General features: G+C 36.9%; 1 protein-coding gene across 1 annotated transcript in view; it reads right to left on the bottom strand.

The window, feature by feature from the left end:
* Window positions 1-27,037, bottom strand: part of FAF1 (Fas associated factor 1) — a 432,339-nt gene that overhangs the window by 69,923 nt on the left and 335,379 nt on the right. Inside the window, exon 15 of the mRNA XM_037043313.1 lies at window positions 26,430-26,518. Coding sequence (XP_036899208.1) covers window positions 26,430-26,518 — 89 coding nt within the window. The remainder of the gene's footprint in view (window positions 1-26,429; window positions 26,519-27,037) is intronic.

Raw genomic sequence — 27,037 nt, 5'->3', positions numbered from 1 at the left:
TTAGTAACCATCAGTTAATACCCTAAGGACTGATGAAAAGTTCTGAATTATCAAATTGAAGTAGGCTATAGTAGGTAGGCTTTGTTTCAAATGCCAAATGCATATACAAATACATACACACACACACAGCATTTATTTGTTCTGAATGCTCATGCTAGAATGAACACCCTGTTCTTTGACCTTAATAAGCAGGACCTTGTAAACAGAAAATGGCCCTGGTATATATCCCTAAAGAGATACGGACCAAGATAACCTGAAATTCTTTCAATATAAAGTAGGTAAAATATAACAAAAATGTTTTTAAAAAAGTGTTACTCAGCATGTGAGAAAGAAATAAAGAAATTCCTACCTACTAGAGATAAAGAGGAAACTGAAAGTCTGAGTTGTAAATGATGAGGTAATATGAAACCTGAGAAAGCAGATTATACATCTTGGTAATCTAGAGACCCAACTAGAACCAAGAGATTTTATTTTGAATCCAAGCAACGTAGGAAAGTTGGAATAGTTGCTGTGACATAACTTTTGACAGTCTAATGTAAGTGTAATTGGATCTGGAATTAGGATGCAGGGGGAGAGAACTTATTTTAAGAAATAATGGCCAAAGTTTTTCAAGTTTTATGGAAACTATATGAGGGGGTACCCCCCAAAAATCTGTAATTATCTTCTGGAGGGTGGGCCCCTTGTAGTACAGGCTTCCTCTGCTAGGTGAGTATTCTAGGAACCCACCTGTATCAGTGTACTAGCTGGCATTGTTGTGAGAGGCTGAGTTTTGCTTCCGTGAAATTTTTTAAAGACTTTTCAATGTGCTGGTTCATTTCATGATAGGTGATTTGCCAGTGCACCTGCCCACACTGCACTGAGTGTTCAGCAGTTTTTGACTAAAAACAGCATGATTCCTATGCCCCATATTCCCTATTCACCTAATTTCACCCTGAGGGACTTTTTTTGTTTCCTTGGATGAAAAATGTGCTTAAAGGGAAACAATTTGCAGATGTAAAAGAGGTGAGAAACAAAAAAGTGCAGAAGCAATAACAGACATCAAAATCGATGGGTTCAAGAACTGTTTTGAGCAGTGGGAAAAACGGTTCGATAAGTTTATTGCATCAAATGCAGAGTACTTTGAAGGTGACTGAATTTAAACATGTAGGAACAAGTATATAATATTTTAATAAATAAATTTTGTTTTCTGGGGTCCCTTTTGTATAGCCATAGTTCCAAGAATCTAAATGAATACTGGGCAAAAGAAACATAAATAAAGCTCTGCCAAGGCACATCATAAACAAATTACATAAAGTTAATAACAAAAAGAAAAATCTTAAAAGCTATTAGAAAACAGGCAAGACATAATATGCAGGGAAACAAAATAAGAATGGGAGCTGACTTCTCATCAGAAACAGTTGTAGGATATAAAACTTGCAAGATACAAAATTGAAATACAACAAGACAGTTGGAGCAAAATCTTTAAAGCACTAAAAGAAAAAAACTTGTCAACATAGAATTCTATACTCAGTAAAAATATCCTTGACAACTGCAGGTGAAATACAGACCTTCTTTAATACAAAAAAAAAAAAAAAAAGGACTTGATTGCCAGCACGTGTACTATAGTAAAAGTTAAAGGAAGTCCTTCAGACAGAAGGACAAGAATACCGATGGAAATCTGGATCTACAAACATGAATGAAGAGAATTGTAAATGGGAGTTTAAGTAAATTAATAGATATTATTTTGTTACTATTTAAATCTAAGAAACAACTGTGTGTACCCCAATGATGTTTCAGAAACAGAAAAATACATCCTAAAATGCATATGAAAGCTCAAGGGGCCCCAAATAGACCCAAAAAATCTTGAAAAAAGAACAAAATTGGAGGACTCACCATTTTCTGATTTCAAAATGGACTATAAAGCTATGATAAACAAAACATTATGGCACTGACACAAGGACAGACATCTAGACCAGTGACACAGAACAGAGACCCCAGAAATAAACCCTCACACATATGGTAAATTAATTTTTGACAAGGTGCCAAGACCATTCAGTGAAGAAAGAATAGTTTTCTTAACAAATGGTGCTGAGTAATCTAGATATCCAGATGAACAAGAATGAAGTTGAACACTTGCTTTACACCATATTTAAAAAAAAAATAAACTTAAAAGGAACAAAGAGTTAAAACTACAAAACTCTTAGAGGAAAATGTAAGTAAAAATCTTCATGACCTAGAATCAGGTAATTATTTTTAAGTACTACACTGAAAGCAGAGGCATTAAAAATAAAAAATAAGTTGGGCATCATCAGAATTAAAAACTCCTGTGCATCACAGTACACTATCAAGAGAGTGAAATGACAATGCACAAAATAGAGGAAAATATTTGAAAATCATCTATCTAATAACAGATTAATATCCCAAACTCCTACACAACAACAACAAATCCAATACAAAATGGGCAAAAGACTTGAATAGACATTTCTCTAAAGACTTATCAATATAAATGGCCAATAAGTACATATTTATAGCAGCATTATTCACACTAGGCACAAGGTGAAAACAACCCAAGTGTTTATCAACATAGGAATGTATACACAAAATGTTGTGCATTACTCAGCCATAAAAAGATGGCTCGGTTGTTTGGAGTGTTGTTCTGTACATGAGAAAGTTGAAGGTTTGATCCCTGGTCAGGGCACATACCTAGGTTGCAGGTTTGACACCCTGTAGGGGCGCCTCAGAGAGGCTGAGGCGATGTTTCCCTCTCACATTGACATTTCTCTGTCTCTCTCTCTCCCCCTGCCCTTGACTCCCTCTCTCTCCAAAATCAACAAAAAAACTCCCTGGGTGAGGATTAAAAAAAAAAAAAAGAAATACAGTTCTGATACATACTAGAACAGGAATAAACTTTAAAGACATTATGCTAAGCCAACACAAAAGGACAAGTATTGTACGTTTCCATTTATATGCAGTACATAAAATAAGCAGATTCACAGGGATGTAAAGTAGATTAGTAACTACCAGGAACTGAGGGAAGGGAGAATAGAAAGTTACTGCCTATTGGACTAGCTAGAATACCCAGTTCAATGATGAATAAAAGTGATGGAAGCAGACATCCCTGCCCTTTTCCTGATCTTGGTAGGAAAACATTCAGTCTTTTACCAAGAAGTAAAACGTTAGCTTGCAGGTTTTTCATAGATGACCTTTATCAGATTCTACTCTGTTCTTATTTTACTGAAAACTCTATCAGAAATTAAATAGCTTTCAAGAAACCCATAAATAGGGAAAGTTCATCCACACTAGTGCAGAAGAATAATTGAATACTGGGACTAGCATCTAATCCTTCAGCAGCCAGGCAGAAGTTTGAAAAACAAGACCTGTGCTTTTGGATGGAGAGTCCCAAAAGGACATGATGATTGCTTGCGCAGGAACATGTCCATTGAGAGCATACACTCTGAGAAATAGAGCAGAGAGACAAACACGTTTCCTCTCCAATATGGCAGCCCCAATACATGGGAAGTCCAGCTAAACGCTCTGCAGAGACTTTATGGGATGTGCACGTGTGTGCTGCCACTCAACAAAGATGATGTAATGTTTTTTGATAAAACCTGAATACTACATTCTGTGGCCACTTCTCCAGCCAAGATCCCTTCCTGAAAGTAGAAAGGAAAGATAGGAGGAGGAAGCTTACTTTCAATCGTAGGTCAGCAAACTGCATCTTTTGGCCAAAGCTGGCCCACTTTCCCCTTCCACACACTCTAGCCATAAAAACCCTCTCACAGCTCCCTGAACACAGCAGATGTTGCACGCCTCCCTGCCTTTGTACATCCTTCAGCCTCGGTCTGGAATACTCTTCATCACTATCCCTTCAGGCAAAATCACTAATTTTTCAGGCCCACATTAGGTGTCTATACATTTGCAGGTGTTCCCTCCATCTGGGTTGAATGGCTTAACTTCTACTTTCTATTCACATATTACTATAATTATGTATTTACATATTTGTCTCTCTCATTAGACTGAGCACTTAGAGGACAGGGACTCTGATTTATTAATCTCTAAACTTCTAGCATAAGTTAACACACTACCAAGTTGGCACTTGGTAGATAATAATAGTAGTTAACATTTAGTAAATCCTTACTATATGGGAGGAACTATTCTAACTAGTTTACACATTATTATCTTATTTAATCCTCACATTTACTGAGGGAAGGAAGAAAGAAGAGGGGTGATTACAATGTTAGAAGAAAGAGAAAGGGAGCTAAGGTACCTGCTCTAGAGACTGTCCCGGATCTCAAAAGTGTCAACAGCCTTTGCAGCCCTGGCTGGCGTAGCTCAGTGGATTGAGCACAGGCCTGCGAACCAGAGGATCCCTGCTCAATTCCCAGTCAGGGCACATGCCTGGGTTGCAGGCCAGTTCCCTGCAGGCCAACTCCCAGCAGCGTCCATACATTGATGTTTCTCTCCCCCTCTCCTTCCCCTCTAAAGATAAATAAATAAATAAATAAATAAAATCTTTAAAAAAAATAGCCTTTGCAAACTAAATGCTCTGGTTTTACTTTGCCCTGGCTACCATTACTGCCATTACCCCCTCTTGAGTTCTCAGATCTATAAGATGTTTACAAGCCTTGAGAGAAATGGCAGAAATGGGATTAAGAAAACAGCTCTACTGAGGAAATCTGTCCTCCTGTACAGGGTGCTAGATACTCCAGGACTGCCCTTTGTGAGATAATCTGTATGGACGACAAGCTTCTCTCCAGTGGAACCCGCATGCTCATGACCGGGCACAACGTCTAGGACACAGGTGTTCAACAAATGCAGACTGAACTAAACTGGAAGGACAATCTACTGACTTCCTGCCTTCGGCAATTTTGTAGATTCAGTGATGTCAAAAAGAAAAAAGTAAAATAATTCCACTATTTAAATTTAAAGCCAAGTTTTCAAAATTTGCCTACAAAGCCAAATTGATTGTTTTATTTTCTAAGTAAGTACCTGGCTGGTGTGAGAACAGAGGAAGTAGAGATTTTAGTAACTGAATTATGCTTAAGGGGACTAATTTGTTTCAGCACCAAAAAGATGTAAGAAAGAATCTGTCTCAGTTTCTGCTTCAGTGTTTCAGAGGTGAAAAGCTTTTTTTCTTCTTTTATTTTTTTTATTTAATTATTTTTCAAGTACAGTTTTCTGTCTATTACTCCCATCCCATCCCACCCCCAGGCTCCCCCCTCCCATTTCCACCCTTCTCAGTTGTTGTCCATGTATCCTTTATATATGTTCCTCTTCTTTTCTTCTTTTAAATCTCCACTTGATGATCTAATTGGGATAGAACTAGATGGAGTTCAGATAGTTAAGATTTTGTTTCTAAAAATTTCTCAGGCCATAGGGTATTCTGATAATCTTATTACTTTAATATTTTTAAAGTATCAGAATTAGACATTTATCCAATGAAGATATACAAATGTCCAACAAGCATATCAAAAGATACTCAATAGTTATTAGGGAAATCATTAGGGAAACAAATCACAACCACAATGATATACCATCTCACATTGGTAGGATCCTATTACTATAGTTAGAAAGAGAAAGAGAAGGGGGGGAGGGAATCATTGTTGGCGAGGATGTGGAGCAATTAGAAGCCTTGTACATTGTTGGTTTGAATATAAATAATGCAAAATGTAAATGATAAAGAATTGAAAACAGGGACTCAAACAGATACTACACAAATGTTCACTGCATCATTCAAAATAGCCAAAAGGTGAAAACAATCCAAATGTCCATGAACAGATAAATGGATAAACAAAATGTGGTATAATCACACAATGGGATATTATTCCATCATAAAAAAATAATGAAGTGCAGATATATGCTGCAATGGGGAGGAATCTAAGTGAAAGTAGCCAGACACAAAGTCATATATTGTATGAAATATGTAGAATAGGCAAATCCATACAGACAGAAAGAATGGTGGTTGCCAGGGGCTGGCAGGGGACAGGGAGTTGGGGACTGACTTAATGGGTATGGATGTGATGAAGATGTTTTGCAACTGGACAGAGGTAACAGTTGTACAACATTGTGAATGCATAACGTGCCACTGAATTGTACACTTTAAAATGGTTAATTTTAGGTTATGTGAATTTCTCCTAAAAAACCTTCAAGTAGCAAAATTATATAAGTAAATGAACTGCTATCTTGACAGCTACACAGCCAAAAACTAAGAAATGACAAAGCTCTGTACAGTTAAAGAAGGGAGATGAATATTTTTATTTTTCTGCACTTGAAATATAAATGATAAAGGTACTGCTTGAAAGGGTGTGTTAAACTGGCATTTGGAAGAAGGGTTGCCTGACTGGCTCCATGATGTCCTGCAGCCAGGACACGCACCTTCCAGCCAAACCACTTGGATTCTAGTCCTTGTTCCATCCTGATAGCAGAACAGTACAGGGAAAAGGTCATGGGCTTCAAACACAGACCACTTGATTTTTGTGTCCTTGGGTAAGTCCCTTGATTTCTTCTACCACTGATCCATTTAGTCTCTAAAATGGGAAAAATACCTCTTTGCTTGATTACTGTGAGGATGACATACAGTATCACCCAGCGTAGTATGTGGGGCTGCAGTGGATATTCGATACATGTTATTCTAATCACCACCACCACCATCATCCCAATAACATTAGTCCTCTTCTTTCTAACAACTAGATGTGTAACCTCAGGCCAGAAGAGTTGAATTTCTCTCAATTTCTCCTAAGCATGGCCCGGGAAGGACCTGGGGCAAGTCACCACTCATTAATAGCAGCATTTTTCTATAGATAAATTGGCCTACAGTAGAGGTAGAGAAAAGAGAGGAAGGTTCATGAACAATGATGTAAACATGAGACTCAGGTCTCTGAAGCATCGTCCCAAATCCCTGTCTATGTATCAGGGTTCTGACAGGTATTCCAGGGCCAAAAATAAGAACACTGGAGGACCTAATCACATTATGTACCATACGTAACTTAGAAGAAAAGCAATGCTACACAGTAAAGTAAGTCTCAGAGGTCTAACAAAATTCTGATTTTTCTCATGACTACTTTGATTTTTCTGAAATATCGAATTTCAAAAAAAGTATCTCTTCTCTTTCTATTTACTTGGTGAAGCTCCTTTGCTTATGCCATAAGTGCTTCATGCCCCTGTAGGTAATCACATTCTAAGGTGCAGGCTGTGGCGGCAACTGGAGGAGGCTCTTTAGTATGAAGGTCCAGGGCAAGCCCCTAAGTTTGCTCTACTTCTGGGTGACCCAGTCTGTGAGGATTAAACGGAAGAACACACGGCAAGGCAGTGCTCTAAAATGGACTAAGGTTCCAGACGGAAAGAAATGATCATTTTGTTAATGAAATCAGGAATGACTTAGAAGCCCTCATCCACTCTATAGTAACAATGAATTCTTTAGTCCTAGACCTAATTTATCATGGTGGTTTCCATTCTGTAAAGATGTCTTGTTTTCTTGTTAATCAAAGCTAATATTAACTAAGTATTTGCAAAGGAAAATGTACTATTAGTGAATATTGCCCTACCTATACTTTTATTCAAGACTTTTAATCCTTTAAGGATTAAAAAGTTTACAAAGCACTCTCACATGTGATACAATAATTAGCTTGGCCAGGAAAGGGCTTTTGTCCCCACTGAGAAATGAGAAAAGTGAGACTCAGAAAGTTTAAGTGATTTTCCCACAGTCACACAGCTTGTTAGAATGCAGGCCACCTGGTACCTCACCTAGGGCTTTCTGCTATTTCATTCTACTTCAACCCACATGATCATTGCGTTTTTCCCCTTCTAAATTTTCTTCTTTCCAAACATTACAAATACAGTCCTTGAATCAGTGTAGGAACTAGTCATGGAATGATTTTCCTTGGAATAAACTGTTCCCATTTGCTGTAAGGAACATACCATACTCACAGGTTTAGTTTATTTCCCTACCAATGAACTCTCCATAGAGAAGAGCAAGATGGTAAGGAATGGATATGTACCTCCCGCCTGTGTTATCCTGCACAGGTATCATTATCTATTTACATATTTATTTCTCTTTTCAGAACCTAAGGAAAATGAAGAGGCTTTTCCTTGTTTAGCTCTACATCCTGAGTCCCAAGCAGTGGCTGGTTACTTTGTAGTTCTTTAGAAATTGGACAATGAGTGAGCATTTGGCTCCACATGCATTTGTATTAAGAGTTTATATCTGTTGAACTGATTTGCCTATAAAATTAATGAACTACTAAAAAACAGTGAAATAAGAATCATGGCAAACCTGATGCTCAACATTCTTTCAGGTTACATACCTGAAAAAGTAGGTTTCCTACCTATTATATCAAAGAATGACTGATTATATATTAATTTTTAGTTATCAAAAGTTTTAACAGAAATTTATAGATATCTATCACAATCCTATAAAAATAGAGACATGAATTCACAAGTAGCAAGTGACTTCCAAGTCCTGAGACTGACTTGCTTTGCCAGAATGTAAGTCTCTGGAATTTCCGGTGGATATGTTTAGAAAAGATTCGTTTTCATCTGGATAGTAGTGGTATGTAGGTTAAGTTGAAAAGCTGGATTTAAGACTGGTTTGCTAATTTCTTTAGTGGCAGGATTTCACATGATGGATTGCTGTCTCAGTGTCTGCTTTACAGGAAGCAGCCAGCTTGTGAGAGTTTATGTTATGGCTATACCAATCCAGAGAAAATCTTACTGCCTAGTAACCTAGAATAAAAGCTCCACATTTTTCAAGCATGCTGCTGCAGGTTCAGACCTTTGTCATCTCCTTAGATGACAGCACTAGCCTCATAATAGGTCTCCTAACATCTGGTCCCTCCCATAAAATTCATTCATTCATTCATTCATTTACACATTTAAAAAACATTTATGCATACCTAACATATGTGTTAGGCTGTGTGTTAGAAACTGGAAATAGTAAGATTAGTAAGATGTACTTTCCTTTTCTCACTAGTTACAGGAGACACATGTATAAGCTTGGGAAGGAAGGCAATATACATGAGAGTCTATTATGGATTTGTCATTTTACATATGCTGTTTCTTTTCATTCCCACAATAGCAGTACAGTATTATTATTTCCATTTGAGATATAGAAAAACAGACTTGAATTTGAAGCTACATAATTTGCCTCAACCATTTTGTATTCCATCAGCAATGAATGAGAGTCCCAGTTGTTCTCCACCCGAATACCTTAGCATCCCCAGTCCAAGGCCCCAAGGCTATGCAAAGTGGTGGTAAGTATTCTCACACACAAGAAGTGAATTTGATAAATAATGTACAGCTGAGAATTCCAAAAGCAAGCCCTCTATTAACACAGCTTTCTCTAGTCTGCTAACATTTTCTTTAGGATGTTTTCCTACATATGTCCAGACATTAAAATATGCATGTGCATGCATACACACAATGCCACTTTAGGAGTGTAGAAAAGTATTTCTTCTTTGCTTTGACTACCTTTGTTGAGCTTTATGGTAAAAATGGTCTGCAAATACAAGATGAATAAAATAGGAAATGGGAGGTTATATGGCTATTGTTGAACTGAAAAACCTAACCTGAAGTTAGAGCCTTTCTGCCTAATTAACCAAGTAATCTCCAGTTAATTACACAGGGTAGGGCAGGACAGGGTTCCGGGTGTTCATATGTAAAATAATCCAATAACTAATAAACAATACAAGTATAAACACATTTCACATACTCACAAGTGTAACCCTATTTGCACCTTATCCTATATAATGTGTTTCTCTCCCACTGATGATGCCATGTCCCACTCTAGCCATGTACTGGGAAGTCCCTTTGCTCATCTAGAAAACACTTCTCAGCAAGTCCACCCACTAAGATGTTGCTAATTTTTTTTCTGTTTCAGTTTAAAATAATTTTTCCTGGTGAGGCCTTTCTTTCCAACTTTGATAGGCAAATTTAACACCCTACATGTATTTTTATCGTGGGAATTACATCATTATACTGGAATCCTTTATTTGCACCTTACTGAACGTCTAAAAGACTCTGTCATCCTTATATCTACTAGAGCTTAGCACAATGTGGGCATATAGCAGGTCTTTAATTAAAATATTAGGGGCCAAAATAAGTGAATTAATAATGGTGGTTTACCTAATGAATGTCTACATATCACCCTTTAAAATTTGATGTTCCCTCTGCTAAGAAGTCTTCTCTGTGCCATGTCTGTACTTGGTACTCAATGCTGTTGCTGTGTTTTCATACTATATTGTAATGACCTGTTTGCTGATGTGGTAGGTAACTGGATGGGGTAACTGGAATTAAGGCAAATCTGTAACTATAAGAAAAATGCCGAAGATTTCTCAGGGTCCCCCCCATGACATGCATAAAAATCAGAGAAAAGTAATTTGGAGAGACAAAAGTGACATTAAAAATACTAATGGTAGGCAATTCAACTTCTCTTCCTGCTATTTTTCTATACAAATTCTCTGCTTTCTATAGCCTGGGCCAACATGACTCCAACTTGTTCATTCTTTTCTCACACTTTCTCTACATCTTAATGCTCTTTCGTCTTACCTCTGCACACAGAAATTATTCTGTCCTTTCCAGTAGTAGATTAAATCTACTTCTCCTCTTCAGAGAAGTCTCTCCTGATCACAATGATCAATCCTTCTGAAATCTAAGTCATACAACAAACTACTTTTTTAAGGATATACTTTAGCTTTTTCACTGTAGAAATAAGTTCCTTACAGAATAGTACTGTCCTTCAGACTGTTTTTTTTAAAACCTCTACATAAACAGCCAGTGGAAGGCTCTCAATCTGGCAGCAAACAAATTCAAGGTGAAGGTGGAATGCACATGTACTTTCAGGAGCCAAATTCCTTCTCACAAACATAGTCATATATTGCCTAGTGGGAAAAAATCATAAAGGATATGACTTCATGAATAATTTTTCCTGGTGAGGCCTTTCCAAAGATAGAGATTTAGGATAGTATAGTATTTAAAACATGAACAGTGTTTTCAGAATCTTTGAAAAGAATTTGCCTTAAGAGAGTTTCAGTTAACATTTTCCTTAGGTGCCTATCAGGTTTACGACAGTGGAAAGGTCTCAACTGCCATCTGAAAAGGCTTTAGAAGAAGTAGAGGTTTTAATTTTTATTTGTAGATCACTAAGACAGCTACTTTGAAAACAATGTTATATAAAAGAGTATACAGTAACTAGATACATTTTCCCTAAAGCTAGCAAATACTGCATTGCTAGAAAGTAAACATGCTGTGTTAAGACTCTGCTGTTACTAAAAACAAAATGTAGACAGGTTGAACCAGCTATTTAACAATGAGTGCCTTTACAGTAATAAATGTTGACAGCTCAAATCAAAAAAGAATGCATTACTGAGATATCATCAGTGTGTTCTGTCATTACAAGGCAGCTCCACCCAGTCTAAGCTTGTCAAAAAGTGTTACTGTAATCCATGAAGAAGTCTGCACCTCAGGCAAAGGAAGAAAAAATGTGAAAGGCTGGCTCTGAACAGGTGTGTTGAATTGTGATGCCAAAGTTGAGTCATAATTCTCTTTACATTAGTTTCATACATGACAAATTACTAACTTCTACTCTGAGGCGCCAAGCATGGATAAACAGATCCATCAGCAGTCACTTTAAGAGCAACATATGTAAACAAACGGGGTGTGGATATAACTTTTTAACAGTGAGCAATAATTATTCCAAGCACAAGAGTAAACAGTTATGACAAACTTTCTTATTCTACTCAAGTGAATATGATATTCGGGACTGGGAATGTCTGACCTACTCTTCAGGTCAGCCCACTCCGATTCTACCTAATCTCGGTAAGAGCACTGCTTCAGTTTATTCCATGGATTTTTAATGCACATGTGACTCAGCTTTATAAGGGATCATGATGCATGCCAAGCACATAAGTGTGTATTCTGGCTTTAACACAACTGCATGACTTTGGGCAATGTATTTAACTTGTGAAAGCCTCGGTTTCCTCCTTAATAAAATGGGGGACAATAACTATCTCTTAAGATTATCATGAAAACTAAAAGAGATGGGCTACAGAAAGTATCTAACACAGTGCTCTCAACAGTCAGACACCCCTGGCTGGTGTGGCTCAGTGGATTGAGTGCACTCAATAGACTGCACTCAAGCCAAAAGGCTGCTGGGGCAACTCCCAGTCAGGGCACATGCCTGGGTTGCAGGCCAGGTCCCCAGTAGGTGGCATGTGAGAGGCAGCCACACATTGATGTTTCTCTCCCTCTCTCCCTCCCTTCCTCTCTAAAAATAAACAAATAAAATCTTAAAAAAAAAATCAGACATTCAACAAATGCTTGTTCCCTCCTTTAATGTATTTAAACTGATATCCTTGATTTTCTAAGAGGTGAAAGTTTGGAATTTAAACACAGAGACCAAAATGCTCACATTTAAAGCTCATGAGAGCAGAACTAAAATCTTTCCCACTCTGGTCAGTTTCCAGTAGCGCCTAGCGAGTGCTGAGCCCAAGAATCAATTACTTCTCACAATGCCAGCTCACAGCAATCCCTCACTTCTCTGTACTCAAAAGTACTCAACATCTATATGTATTGTTTGTGTTTTCTTTTGTTAAATTATGGTAAAATATACATAATATACAATTTACTTACTTCTGACTTAGACAACCAGTATGCTTCTCTGGGAAGAAACATCTTAGACTTCTTTTCCATTATTTTCAACAGTCTACTTAAAAAATGTCTACTTGAAGCAGCCTAAGACATGAGGAATTTTCATTATTTCCTTCAACATTGTACCAAGATTTGAGGGACATATTATTAAATGACAGGTACTCACTTTAGTAAAGCAATGTGTGGACTGATATTCAGGTATAATCCTTTTCATTTGAATAGCTATAATACTCCTTGTTGAAATTATAATAAAAATAAAACAGCTTTATTAAGATATAATTCACATATCATATGATTCTCACATTTAAAGTGTACAATGCAATGGGTTTTTTTGGACATACTCATAAATACTTTGGAACATTTTCATCACTTCAAAACCCACCCCCCAATACCCTTTAGTTATCATCCTCCTACTTTCCAAAACAACTCACATGCCCCACCCAATCCTGAACAACCACAGTTCTACTCCCTGTCTCTACAGATTTCCCTATTCTGAACATTCGTAGGAGTGGGATCATATAATACGTGGTCTTCTGTGACAGACTTATTTCACTTAGCATAATGTTTGAAAGATTTATTTGATATTGTAACATGTGTCAGAACTTCTTTCCTTTAATGGCTGGAAAACATTCTATTGTATGCATATACCACATTTTGCTTACCCAGTCATCCCTTGATGGACATTTGAGTTGTTTTCATCTTTTGGCTATTATAAATAATGGTTCCACATTTGTGCACATTTTTTTGTATACACAGATCTTCTTACTTCTTTTAGGTATATAACTAAGAGTGACACTGCTGGATCATATGGTAACTATGTTTAATCATTTGAAAAATAGAGGCCGTTTTCAAAGCAGCTGCACTGTCTTACATTCCCATCAGCAGTCTGTAAGGTTCAGGGTTTTCATATCCTCCTCTGACTTTGATTCTAGCCACTGCAGTTGGTATAAAGTGGTATCTCACTGTGGTTCTGATTTATATTAGACTGATGACTGAAGATGTGGACCACCTTCAAGTGCTTATTGGTCATTTGTATACTCATATCTTCCTTTGTGAAATATCTGCTCAGGTTCTTTGCCCATTTTCTTTTTAAATGGGGGTAATCTCTCTTTTTGTTACTGACTTGTAAGAGTTCTTTGTATATCCTAGAATAAGTCTCTGATCAGATACATGACTTGGAAAGATTTTCTCCCAATCTTCTACACTAGCTTTGAAGTTCTCTGAATTATGTTTACACTGATGTTGAACTAGCTTGAACTATGTTATACTGATTTATACTATTTATTATACTATTTTCAAGTTTATGCTTAAATGAACCACATTTGAACCCTAATCAATTATGGAAAACTAAGAATGTAACTAATTTAAGCAAGGAAAAGGAACGTAAATTTAAAAGTAATGAGAATTATGTAGAAATTCAAAAATCAACTTTCCCTGTTAAGTGAATGTTTGTCAAGTCAAAATAACTAACACGATCCTTGTTACAGTGAGCAGTCTCACTGTAACAATAAATGAAATAAAATTTGGAGGTGTATTATAATTTATTTTACATGACAAAATGTAAAATAAGTAGGAACAAAATGTAACACATTGCTTTTTCATCCCTCGCTGTCTTGGTAGGTAGCTGAGTACCATAGCAGTACAGGAAGCACAGTGAGGAGCACTGACCAAGAGATTAGGAACATGCTTGGCATGCAGCAGGAAGGAACCTGAAGAGCGGCTGCCATTGTTATCCCCACTCTCACCTCTTCTACATGCCTTATAGCTTGTACTGGGAGAATACAAGAACCCTCCATACGCTCCAGGCCAAGTGTGCTCCATGCTTACACAGCGTGTCCAGCTCACCCTGGCACAGTGCTCCCAGGGCTTCGTACACCTGATCACTTCATAAACTTCTCACTGGATAAAAACTCTGTTAAAATATTTATGTACCCAACATAAGAGATCCTAAATACATAAAGCAAATATTAACAGACCTAAAGAAAGAAACAAACAGCAATAAAGTAAAACCAGGGGACATTAATACCCCATTTTCATCAATGAGTAAGACATTAAGACATAAAATCAATAAGGAAACATTGGATTTAAATGTTTTGGACAAGATAAACTTAACAGATATATACATAAAAAAGAAACAGAATATACATTCTTTTTAAGTGCACATAGAACATTCTCAGGGCAGATCATATGTGTTACACAGCAGAACAAATCTTAATACACTTAGACTGAAATAATATCAAGCATATTTTCCCACCCAATAGTATAAAACTAGACATCAATACAAGAAAAAAATGAAAAAATTGACAAATATGTGGAGATTAAACATGTCACCAAACAACTAATGGATCAATGATGAAATAAAAAGGTAAGATAAAAACAAGTAGAGACAAATGAAAATGGAAATACAACATACCAAAACTTACGGGATGCAGCAAAAGCAGTTCTATGAGAAAAGTTCATAATGATAAAGAATTCATCAAGACACAAAACTATGAGAAAAGTTCATAATAATAAACAATTCATCAAGAAACGAAACTAACTTTAGATCTCAAGGAAAGAGAAGAACAAAACTAAACAACACTGAGATTGTTGTTTAGGAAGAAAATAAAAAAGATCAGAACAGACATAAATAAAATAAAGACTAAAAAAACAATAGAAAAGATCAATGAAACTGAGACCTGTTTTTTTTAAAGATGAAAACAAAGGATCATAAGATACTGCCAGGAGTAATTATATATCAACAAATTACATCACCTATAAGAAATGGATAAATTCTTAAAAACACACAAACTATCACAATTGAATCAGGATGAAACAAAAATCTGAACACACTAGTTACTAGAATAAAGAGATTGAATTAGTAATAAAAAGTCTTCCCAACAAACTAAAGTTTGGGACCAGGTAGCTTCACTGGTGAATTCTACCAGCATTTAAAAAAGAATTGATAAGAGGAGAGAACACTTCCAAACTCATTTTATGAGGCCAGCATTACCCTGATACCAAAACTAGACAAGGATCGTATAAGAAAATAAAATTAGAGGCTGATGTTCCTGATGAACACAGATGTGAAAATCCTCAACAAAATATTAGCAAACCAAAGTCAAAAATACCTCAAAAGGATGAAGCACCATGATCCCGTGGTATTCATTCCAGGAATTTAAGGTTCAATATCCATAAATCAATCAATGCACTATACTACATTAACAAAATAAAGAATAGAAATTATATGATCATCTCAATAGGTACAGAAGAAACATCGGACAAAAGTCAACATTCATTTAAGATAGAATTCACAACAAACTAGGTACAGAGAGAATGTACCTCAACATAATGAAAGCTATATATGACAAGCCCACACCTAACACCATAATCAAAAGCGACAAGCTGCAAGCTTTTTCTCTTAGATTAGGAACAAGACAAAGATGCCCACTCTTGCCATATTATTTAACACAGTATTGGAAGTCCTAGCCAGCACAACTAGTCGAGAAAAAGAAATAAAAGGTAGTCCAGTTTCAAAGGAAGAAGTAAAACTGTTACTATTTGCAGATGACATGATACTATATATAGAAAACCTTAATACTTCACCAAAATGTTGTCAAAATTAATCAATGAATTCAGTAAAGGTATAGGATACAAAATCAATATATAAAAATTTATGTTGGCATACACGAATAACAAGAGTAATTAGCAAAACAATCCCACTTACAATTGCATTAAAAATAAAATAGCTAGTAACAAACTTAACCAAGGAGGTGAAAGATCTGTAAACAAACTATTGACAAAAGACAATGAAGAAGACACAATAAATGTAGAGATACTTTATGCCCATGGATTGGAAGAATTACCAAAAGCAGTATGCAGAGTCGATTCAATCCCTATCAAAACTCCAACCACATTTCTCACAGAAATAGAACAATACTAAAATTTGTATGGAATCACAAAAGACCCCCCCCAATAGCCAAGGCACTCTCAGAGAAAGAAAAACAAAGCTGAGGGCATCATGCTTCCTGATTTCAAAAAATATTATAAAATATATTACAAAGCTATAGTAATCAAAATAGTATGGTAATAGTATAAAAACAGACACAAATTCAAAACAAAATATATGGCCCAGAAATAAACCCACACAAATATACTCAATTAATTCATGACAAAGGAGCCAAGAACATAAAATGGGAAAAGGACAGTCTCTTCAATATATGGTGCTGGGAAAAAAGGCCAGCCACATGTAAAAGAATGAAAGTGGACCACTATATTATACCATACACAAAAAATCAACTGAAAATTTATTGAAGACTGAATATAAGACCTGAAACAATAAAACTCCTAGAAAAAAACATAGGTGGAAAGCTCCTTGACATTAGTCTTGTTAATGATATTTTAGATGTGACACCAAAAACAAAGGCAACAAAAGCAAAATAAACAAGTGGGACTACATCAAACTAAAAAGCTTTTGCATAGAAAAGGAAACCATCAACCAAATAAAAACAAATCCTACTACAATGACAAAAATACCTGCACATCATACATTGGATAAGGGGTTAATATTCAAAATATATAAAGAATTCATAGAACTCAATAGCAAAAAAAAAATCCAATTCAAAATGGTCACAGGAAAACTTCTGGTAAAGATGGAGGTACAGGTAAACACATTTCGCCTCCTTGTGCAACTACAGAAAAAAATTACAACTAGAGTACAAAACAAATACCAGCCAGGACTGTCAGAAAATGGAGCTGTATAAAAGTCCAACAACCAAGGATTTAAAGAAGCCATATTCATCCAGACAGGTAGGAAGGGCAGAGACACACAGAGAGGTGGAGAGGATGGAGCAGGGCAGAGACACCAAAGTGGAGCTAAGAGGTAGTGACAGGTGGTCCCACATTCATGTGAGGTGGATAAAAATCGGGAGGATACCTCAGGAGCAAGGGATCCCACACCAAACAGCAGTTCCAGTGCTGGGAAAGTAAATCCCCATAACTTCTGGCTGTAAAAAATCAGTGGGGGTTGGGGCAGCAGAAGAAACTCCTGTATTATCGGCAGACTCCTCTTAAAGGGCCTGCCTGGACTTAGGACTTAAGCAGACCCACCCTCTCTGGGATTTTTAGCACCAGGACCACAGCTGGAAGGGCACAAATGGCATATGGAGAGCAAGGGAAGAGAATGGAAATAGGGCGAATGCCAGGAGACAACTTCCTCCTGGACAAACTTCCAGAAGCCAGGCAGTAGCATTGTGCTCTCTCTGCATCCTCCCCCCACACAAAGCCACACACAGAGGTCTCACACAGAGCCACAAAGCAGTGAAAGAGGTTGCCCCTCCCTGGTGATCACCTAAGGCTCCTCCTCACACAATTTACAGGTTCATTCTTCTGTAACAGGCCATGCTATTAAGACAGGGAGTCAAAGAAGCAAATACATAATACACAGAAACAAACGGGAGGTTGCCAAACTGAGGAAGCAAAGAAATATAGCCCAACTGAAAGAACAGAACAAAACTCCAGAAAAAGAATTAAATAAAATAGAGATAACCAACCTATCAGAGGCAGAGTTCAAAACAATGGTTATCAGGATGCTCAAAGAACTCATTAAATATGGCAACAGCATAAAAGAGACTCAGGTAGAAATGAAGGGTACATTAAATGAAATAAAGAAAAATCCACAGGGAACCAACAGTGAAGAGAAGAAAGCCAGGATTAAAATCAACTATTTAAAGCAAAAGGAAGAAATAAAGATTCAACCAGAACAGAAAGAAGAAACAAGAATTCAAAAAAATGAGGACAGACTAAGAAGGCTCTGGGACATTTTCAAATGTACCAACATCCAAATTATACAGATGCCTGAAGGAGAAGAGGAAGAACAAGAAATTGAAAACTTATTTGAAAAAATAATGAAAGAAAACTTCCTTAATTTGGTGAAGGAAATGGACATACAAGTCCAGGAAGCACAGAGAGTCCCAAATAAGTTGGTCCCAAAGAGGACCACACCATGACATATCATAATTAAAATGCCAAAGATTCAAGATAAACAGAGACTCTTAAAAGCAGCAAGAGGAAAGGAGAGAGTTGCTTACAAAGAAGTTCCCATAAGACTGTCAGTTGATTCCTCAAAAGAAACTTTGCAGGCAAGAAGGGACTGGCAAGAAGTATTCAAAGTGATGAAAAGCAAGGACCTACCATCTAGATCACTCTACCTAGCAAAGCTATCATTTAGAATTTAAGGGCTGAGAAAGTCTTCCCAGACAAGGTAAAGCTAAAAGGGTTTATCACCACCAAACCATTATTACATGAAATGTTAAAAGACCTTATTTAATAAAAAGATCTATTGCAGACTGGTACAACCACTATGAAAAACAGTATGGAATTTTCTAAGAAAACTAAAAATGGACGTGCCTTTTGACCCAGCAATTCCACTCTTAGGATTATATCCTAAGAATCCTGAAACACCAATCCAAAAGAACCTATGCACCCCAATGTTCATAGCAGCACAATTCACGATAGCCAAGAGTTGGAAGCAACCTAGATGCCCATCGGTCAATGACTGGATCACAAAACTATGGTACATTTACACAATGGAATTCTATGCCGCAGAAAGGAAGAAGGAACTACTACCCTTTGCAACATCATGGATGGAACTGGAAAGCATTATGCTGAACGAAATAAGCCAGGCGGTGAAAGACAAATATCATATGATCTCACCGTTAACAGGAATCTAAACAAACCAAACGAGCAAGCAAAATACGACCAATGACACTCAAATATGGAACAGGCTGACAGGGTCCAGAGGGGAGAGGGGAGAGAATCATGGGGGAAAAGGGAATGGACTCACATGAACAAGTATAAAGGACACATGGACAATAACTAAGGGTGGGGGGTGGAAAGGAGAGGGAGGCGGGGAGCATGGGGCGGGGGGTGGGCAGGGTTGGGAATATAAGACAGAAACCTGTACTTGAACAAGAATTAAATAAAAATTATATTAAAAAAAAGAAAGGAAAAGATCAAAACTACGAACATTAAAATTGTAACAAAATCATAACTATCAGCAACTGAATCTAAAAAATCAAACCAAGCAAACAACCAGAACAGGAACAGAATCATAGATATGGAGATCACTTGAAGGGTTATCAGTGGGGAGGGAGAAGGGGAAGAGTGAGGGAAAAGGTATAGGGATTAAGAAACATAAATTGGTATGTGCGAAAAAGATGGGGCAATTTTAGGGATAGTATAGGAAATGTGAAACCAAAGAACTTACACGCACAACTGATGAACGCGCACTAAGAGGAGGTGATTGCTGGAGGGACTGCTGGAAGGTACCAGGTGGAGGGGGGCAGCAGGGGAAAATGGGACAACTATAATATCATAACCAATAAAAGATAGTTTTAAAAAATGGTCAGAGGATCTAAATAGACATTCTTCTGAAGAAAGTATACAGATGGCCAACAGGTACATGAAAAGGTGCTAAACATCACTAATTATCAGGGAAATGCAAATGAAAACCACAATAAAATAGTACCTTACACCTGACAGAATGGGTATTATCGAACGACAAGAGAATGTGAAGAAAAGGGAAGGCTTATGCACTGTTTGTAGGAATGTAAACTTGTACAGCCACTATGGAAAACAGCACGTAGGTTTCTCAAAAAACTAAAAAGTAGAACTACCACATGATCCAGAAATTCCACTCCTGGGTAGTCATCTGAATGAAATAAAAGCACCAACTCACAAAGATATGTTCACCCCCATGTTTATTGCAGCATTATTTACAATATCCAAGACATGGAAGCAAAACAACCTAAGTATCCATGAATGGACAAATGGGTAAAAGAAAATGTCATATATAAAGGAATATTATTCAGCCATAAAAAGAAGATTTTTTAAATTCCCACAACATGAATGAAGTTTGAGGCTGTTATGCTAAGTGATATAAGTCAAACAAGGACAAATACTGTGTGATTTTACTTATATGTGGAATCTTAAAAAAAAGAATCAAGCTCATAGGTACAGAGAACAGATTGGTGGTTGCCAGAGGCAGGGGATGGGAAATGAGTAACATGAATGCAGGTGGTCAAAACAAGTAACTTACTGTTATAAAATAAGTAAGTCATGGGGATTTAACATACAGCATGGTGACTATACTTAATAATACTGTATTGTGTATTTGAAAGTTACTTTGAAGTTCTTATCAAAAGAAAAAAGTTATGTATAGGGTGATAAATATTAAGCAGTTTTTGTGTGTGGTGAATATTTTGCATATTGAATGATTAAGTTGTATCCCTAAAACTAATACAATGTTAAATGTTAATTATATATCAAAAAAACACAAAAACCCTTTTTCTGAGCAGAAAACAACTACCTACAGAAAGGCATCTATGCCTTTTCAGGCTATCAGTCTATTTAATGCTCTAATCATTAACAGTCAACCCAGTTACTCCCTCTCCTCCTCCTTAGAGTTACTTCTGGGTATTAGGTCTTTTATGACTTTTGCTTTTTCTGTAGAATTCTGCTGTTTAAAAATACTGCATTTTTGTTTTGTTTTCTTTTTTAAAAAATTTTATTTATTTATCTTTAGAGAGGAAGGGAAGGAGAGAAATATTAATGTATGGTTGCCTCTCGTGAGTCCCCTGCTGAGAACTGGCCTGCAACCCAGGAATGTTCCCTGACAGGGAATCGAACCTCGATCGTGTGGTTCGCAGGCCTGCGCTCAATCCACTGAGCTACACCAGCCAGGGCTTTGTTTTCTTTTTTAAAACATTTTTATTGTTGTTTAAGTATAGTTTTCTGCCTTTTCCTCCATCCCCTCCCCACCCCAGCCCTCCCCACCTCCCTATGTGTTTCCACCCAGCTTTGTTATTGTCCATGTGTCCTTTATAGCTGTTCCTGCAAACCCTTCACTATTTCCCCCTATAATCCCCACCCCTCGTCCCTCTGGTTACTGTCAGCCTGTTCTCAATTTCAATGTCTTTGGTTATATTTTGCATGCTTGTTTGTTTTGTTGATGGGGTTCCTGTTAAAGGTGAGATCAATATAGCATTTGTCCCTCACCGCCTGGCTTATTTCACTTAGCATAATGCTCTCCAGTTCCATCCATGCTGTTACAAAGGGTAGGAGCTCCTTCTTTCTTTCTGCTGCATAGAATTCCATTGTGTAAATGTACCATAGTGTTTTGATCCATTCATTTACTGATGGGCACCTAGGTTGCTTCCAGCACTTGGCTATTGTAAATTGTGCATTTCTGCTTTTTTGTATTTTATGTACAAGTTTATATACAACTATATCAGAGAAAACTCTCCTAACAGAACTATTGACCAGTAGTTCTTGCTAGCCTCAGGTGAGGCAGGAAAGTAAGAAGCTAGGAAAATTCCTTGGCAAATGGAATGAAGAAACTGAGACAAGCTAGCTGAACAAAATGGCTGAGCAATTTACAGCCAGATACAAAAGGTCACCTCCCTAGAGATAACATCTCGGCCTCAGTTGTGTTTCAGCTCCCAGAAAATTGGCAAAACTAGTTGGGTGAATCCAGGAGCAGCTGAAATGACTAACAAGTCCCTGGCCTGGCACTGACCAGTCAGTGTAGACCATGACTGTAAAAGGACACATCTGGAAAACCGATGAATATTCTGTTCAAACTCTCCCCTGAGATCTCTCCTAAAATTCCCACCTGTAAGAGAAAGCTAAAAGCCTCAAAACCAACTACCCACTGCAAGCTCTCCCTCTGGGAAACAGCCTGCACCATTCCCTTCCCTGCTTCTTCCCCGACAGGCACGCATCTCCTGGATTGTAAGAGTCCCCATGAGATTTGCAACCAGCGGACCAATGGGCAGGCTAATCTCCTGAACCTGTCTTCAAGGTCTCATTTTCTCTGACTTCCCAGTGAACTAAGGCAACCCAGCCTAGGATCTCCTGTTTTTCTTCTATGCTAAGCCTTCACCGTTTTACTGTCCCCAGTTTTATTAACGTACTTTCACAGTCACCTGGCCTCATGTTGTGAAATCTTTCCTACATCTGATGGTGTGAAGTCAAGAACCCACACACAGCACCAGCTGGCCCTAGTCAGACCTGCTCAGGACCAGGCCCCTCATCCCACAACATGGAATAGTTTATATATATATTAAATTTAAAAAGCCTCATGTGAGGGTTTTAAAAAATTGGTTTAAGAGAGAGAGGAATCGGGGAAGAGAGAGAGAGAGAAACATAGATGTGAGAGAGAAACATTGACTGGTTGCCTCTCACATGTGCTCCAAACAGGACGGAACCACAAGATAGAATGTCTATCTTGTGATAACTTCTTATTCTTTTAAAGAAAACATCAACAGAAGCCAGAATCCTGTTTACCACTATTAACTCTGGAAACAGAATGGGTGTGACAATGATGAGATTTTAAACAGGGCAATGGAATGGAATGAAGTGCTTAAAATGGTATGAAAAAGACAAAGCTTAGGACAGAAAATGGGCATATTCCATGAAGCAAACCACAAAGCCATCGATTTCCTTTGGCAAAAAGCTGCCAGAGCCAATAAGCACATCTTCCATGTGCTGTGGCAGTGTTGTTTTTAAGTCTCAAATCAGGACTTTTTAAGATAAGCCTAGAATGTCCCTCTAGCATATGCTGTCCATGTTCCACTAGTATATTGTTAGAATTACCAAAAATGTGAGAATCATGTGTCTGTCCTTGAAATCTGTCCTGATATCCAACATCTGGATTGTGGCATTTACTGAGCTATTTGCTCAGATACAAGTTAACCAGAGGCTGGACTGAAAAGGAGTAAACCTTGCACCTATGATATAGAATTCTAAATAAATTAGTGTTGAATGGATGAATAAACAAATGGATAAGTAAATAGGTAAGTATCATAACTTCTTGATACTCAGAGGTTTCTAGACTACTCATAAAAATAGTGCATATGAAAAATTTGAATCCATTTACGTGTTAGAAAGCATCTGTTGTTTGGAACCAGTCTAAACGCATAAATAGGTTGTGGCTATTGTCATGTAATGATAATTACTTTCCTCCTTATCCCTTTGTTGCCAATAGCCCCTCACTGGAGCAAAGAATCTAGCTCAGTGCTATATACTTGATAAATGCTCAGTAAACACTAAAACAAACTGCACCATACATGAAAATATCTATGAAAAATTTACAGACAGGTCTGTCAAAACAGAGGCGCATATAACGTATACTTCCTGTTTAGAGACAGAACAATTAGTGATATAAAGGTTAGTCTATTCTGGGCCACTGAAGAATGACTCAAAGTATGAATATGGTTTGGGCATGGTTTTATTAATAAAAGCTTTATATAGTATGGATATCTTAAATTGCACTACTACTACAGAATCACTGAAATGATGGATGGCACCGAGTCAAAGTTAAGTTTAAGTAAATTCAGGCCTAAGAAGCCATACTCCAAACCTATTCATGAATTTGATTTTGACTAGAAGCTTAGATGTCTTATTTGAAATTATTTAAAGAGTGAAGGCAAAGTCACAATTACAAGGAACAGTGTTTCTTGTCACATACATTCAGCAGATACCAAATCGCTATGATCTATGCACAGTCCATCTAAAGAAGTCTTTACACTTAGAAAAGCTTTTCTTACTATGACCTGAATAATAATTTTCATGGAGGCACTCTAAAAACAAAGAGAAGTCCTTCATCTCTTGCAGTTAAATTTCAATAAAAATTTCAATTACATGGAGCCTTGGATTTTTCCTGTAACCCTCATATTTAATTTTGTGCAAAGTATTAAAGGAATTAAAGCCAATTTCTTTGCCAATAAATTATGAAGAACACAAATTAAGATAAAAGAATGAACTGGGAATGTGCTGCAAATATTGTGCATTTATATTTTTATACAGCATAATCTGTAAATCTAGTACTAATGAGACTCAAGATTTAAATGGCTGAAGAATATGTTTAGTAAATTATTGTCAACCAATGCCTCTATTTTAGGATAAATGTAATCTTGAGTGGCAACACACCTATTATTACAAATTCCTAACTAAGTACAGTAGTCCATTATTTTGAAATGTCACTGTCAATTTATAGAGTAACAGATAAACATCTTTCTACCATATACCCAATTACCTTTCCCTCACAGTAAATGAAACACTATAAAGAAAAATTATAAACTTAGTGTTTTCACAGCAATAAGAGAAACCTAATGAGCATTAAAACTGTCAACTAGTTATGACACTCTAAATTTTCACATTTGTTAATGTGGATATGTCAGGTTTTATACCACTGTAATCAAGCATTATTTTTAAGTAATATTATTTCATATAAATTCTTCCAAGTATTCATTTATCTAACCATCTGACAAACACCGAGTGCCTACTCCTAGGTATACTGTCAGGGGATATAAATGTGAGTATGATACGGCCCTTGCTCTTTTCAACAAGCACAGTCTTATGTAAAACAGGTAAGTAAGTAAAGTGAAATACAATAGTATGGGCTATATTAAAACTGTCTACATGTTTCCCATTTTCAATAGATAAAGGGTATTCTATTGAAGACATTCACTATCATTACTCAGAAATCAAACTCTCTCTTATTTATTCTATAGAAATCTTTCTTTAATTTAATTAAAAACAAAATTGAAAAAGAAAATTTTATAAATATCTTAACTTAGCATCTCAAATTAAGAAATGTTAATGTTTCAAATCTTAAGGCTATTTTCCAAATCTAGAAACTTCTTGACTGATAAAGCACTAACGATTACTTGTGATTATTATATGTCCCACCAGCAAATCAATTAACCTTCGGTAAATTAACTTTCTTTCTTTTTTTAAAAGACTTTATTTTTAGAGAGAGGGGAGGGAGAAAGAGTGAGAGAAACATTTATCTGTTATCTCCCACAAGCCCCCAACAGGGAACCTGGCCTGCAACCCAGGCATGTGCCCTGACTGCGAAGTGAACCAGTGACCTTCCAGTTTGCAGGATGATACTTAACCCACCAGTCAGGGCAGATAAATTAACTTCTTGATCCTCAGTTTTCTCATCTGAAAAGTGGAGACAATAATACCAATCTGTGCTAGAGTATCTTCCATTTGTGCCTCAGTATCCATGCTCTACCTAGCTTCCCAGGGAGATCAACAGGAGATACTAGCAGAAGGTCAGAGTATGGAAGGAAAGGGAAGCTATTCCCTGGTTTCCTTCCTGCCAGGTCACCAAAGCCTGGCTACACCACTCTATCAGAAGCAGTCCTCTCCATACACCACCCTCCCCTAGGACTTGAAGCATAGGGACGGTTATTCAGTTAAGTGTTGACTACCATTGTAATTGTCAGTACTGCACTGATTATTTTCTTTGAGGTTCCACACTCATATTCTCTACACCATCAGAATATGTTCAAGAGGCTGAGAAATTCAGAATTTTGAAGAGCTTTTACTAATTTTCATAGGGCTTCAAAAATATGTTCAAATGTAAAATGTGCTTATTTCTAATTAATCTCAATATTTAAAGAGAGTAAGATAAAGAGGACCTTAAAAGTGAATGAAAAACCCACATAGTAGATAAGATTTCCTGGAGTGTAGTTTCTTCCATAACCATGCTTTGGGATTCATTTCCTGCAAATTGACCTGCTGCCACCACATCAAATCTAGCAAAGAATAAATGTCCATGAAACTAAACAAATTGTTGGGTTGTGGGGTCATGAAAAGAATGGACTGCGAGATAAACTCAATGGCATAAAAATCCTGTTTAATCTGGAAATGCATCTTCATCATCCTTACTTATCAATCATGACACAGGCAAGCATTACCACTTGACAAATTCTCATCAAAATCGAACCAAAGATCTACTTAACCTTTCACCTTACCTCATCCTTTATATCTTCCTGTTGCTGCGCCGTGAAGATCTCCATTGCAGCCATGAGTCTCATCATTAACTCATCCACTGTTGTGTTACCTAGCAACACAAGGAGACCGCCAAACTTCACATTATTAGTTATTATAAAATGGGAAGTCATTCTAGAATTAATCATAGGAAATCACCATAATCTAAAAAAATTTACAAACTAGGATGCTATTAGCTCCTTAAAATTCTTTCACGTTTTCACTGAAAACTTTCATATGTTCAATATGAAAAAGTAAAGTAGTATTCTGACAGTTGAAATTTCAGAACATTTAGATTTGGGGGAACAGATTCTTAAGTATTTTTTAGCAGCATAAATAATAACTTCCAAATCATATGGGTCAAAAGTTCTTTCATATTATAAAAACCTATCTACTTAATACTAGCAACAACTACTGTTTGTTTATATGCCAGTAATTAGGCTAAGAACATCATATATATCACCCCATTTAATCTGTACAATAATTTTTTGTTGTGATTTTGATTTTAAAAAGAAGAAAAATGAGGCTTATAGAGCATAAGTAACCTGCCAACCAAGGTCACGCTGGTTAAGTGGTGAGGCCAGGATTTGAA

Source organism: Sturnira hondurensis, unplaced genomic scaffold, assembly GCF_014824575.4.
Source record: "Sturnira hondurensis isolate 20B ecotype Veracruz unplaced genomic scaffold, ASM1482457v3 Scaffold0004068, whole genome shotgun sequence".
Taxonomy (NCBI): domain Eukaryota; kingdom Metazoa; phylum Chordata; class Mammalia; order Chiroptera; family Phyllostomidae; genus Sturnira; species Sturnira hondurensis.
The sequence above is the reverse complement of the archived record's forward strand: the minus strand, read 5'-3'. Positions and strand labels throughout refer to the sequence as shown.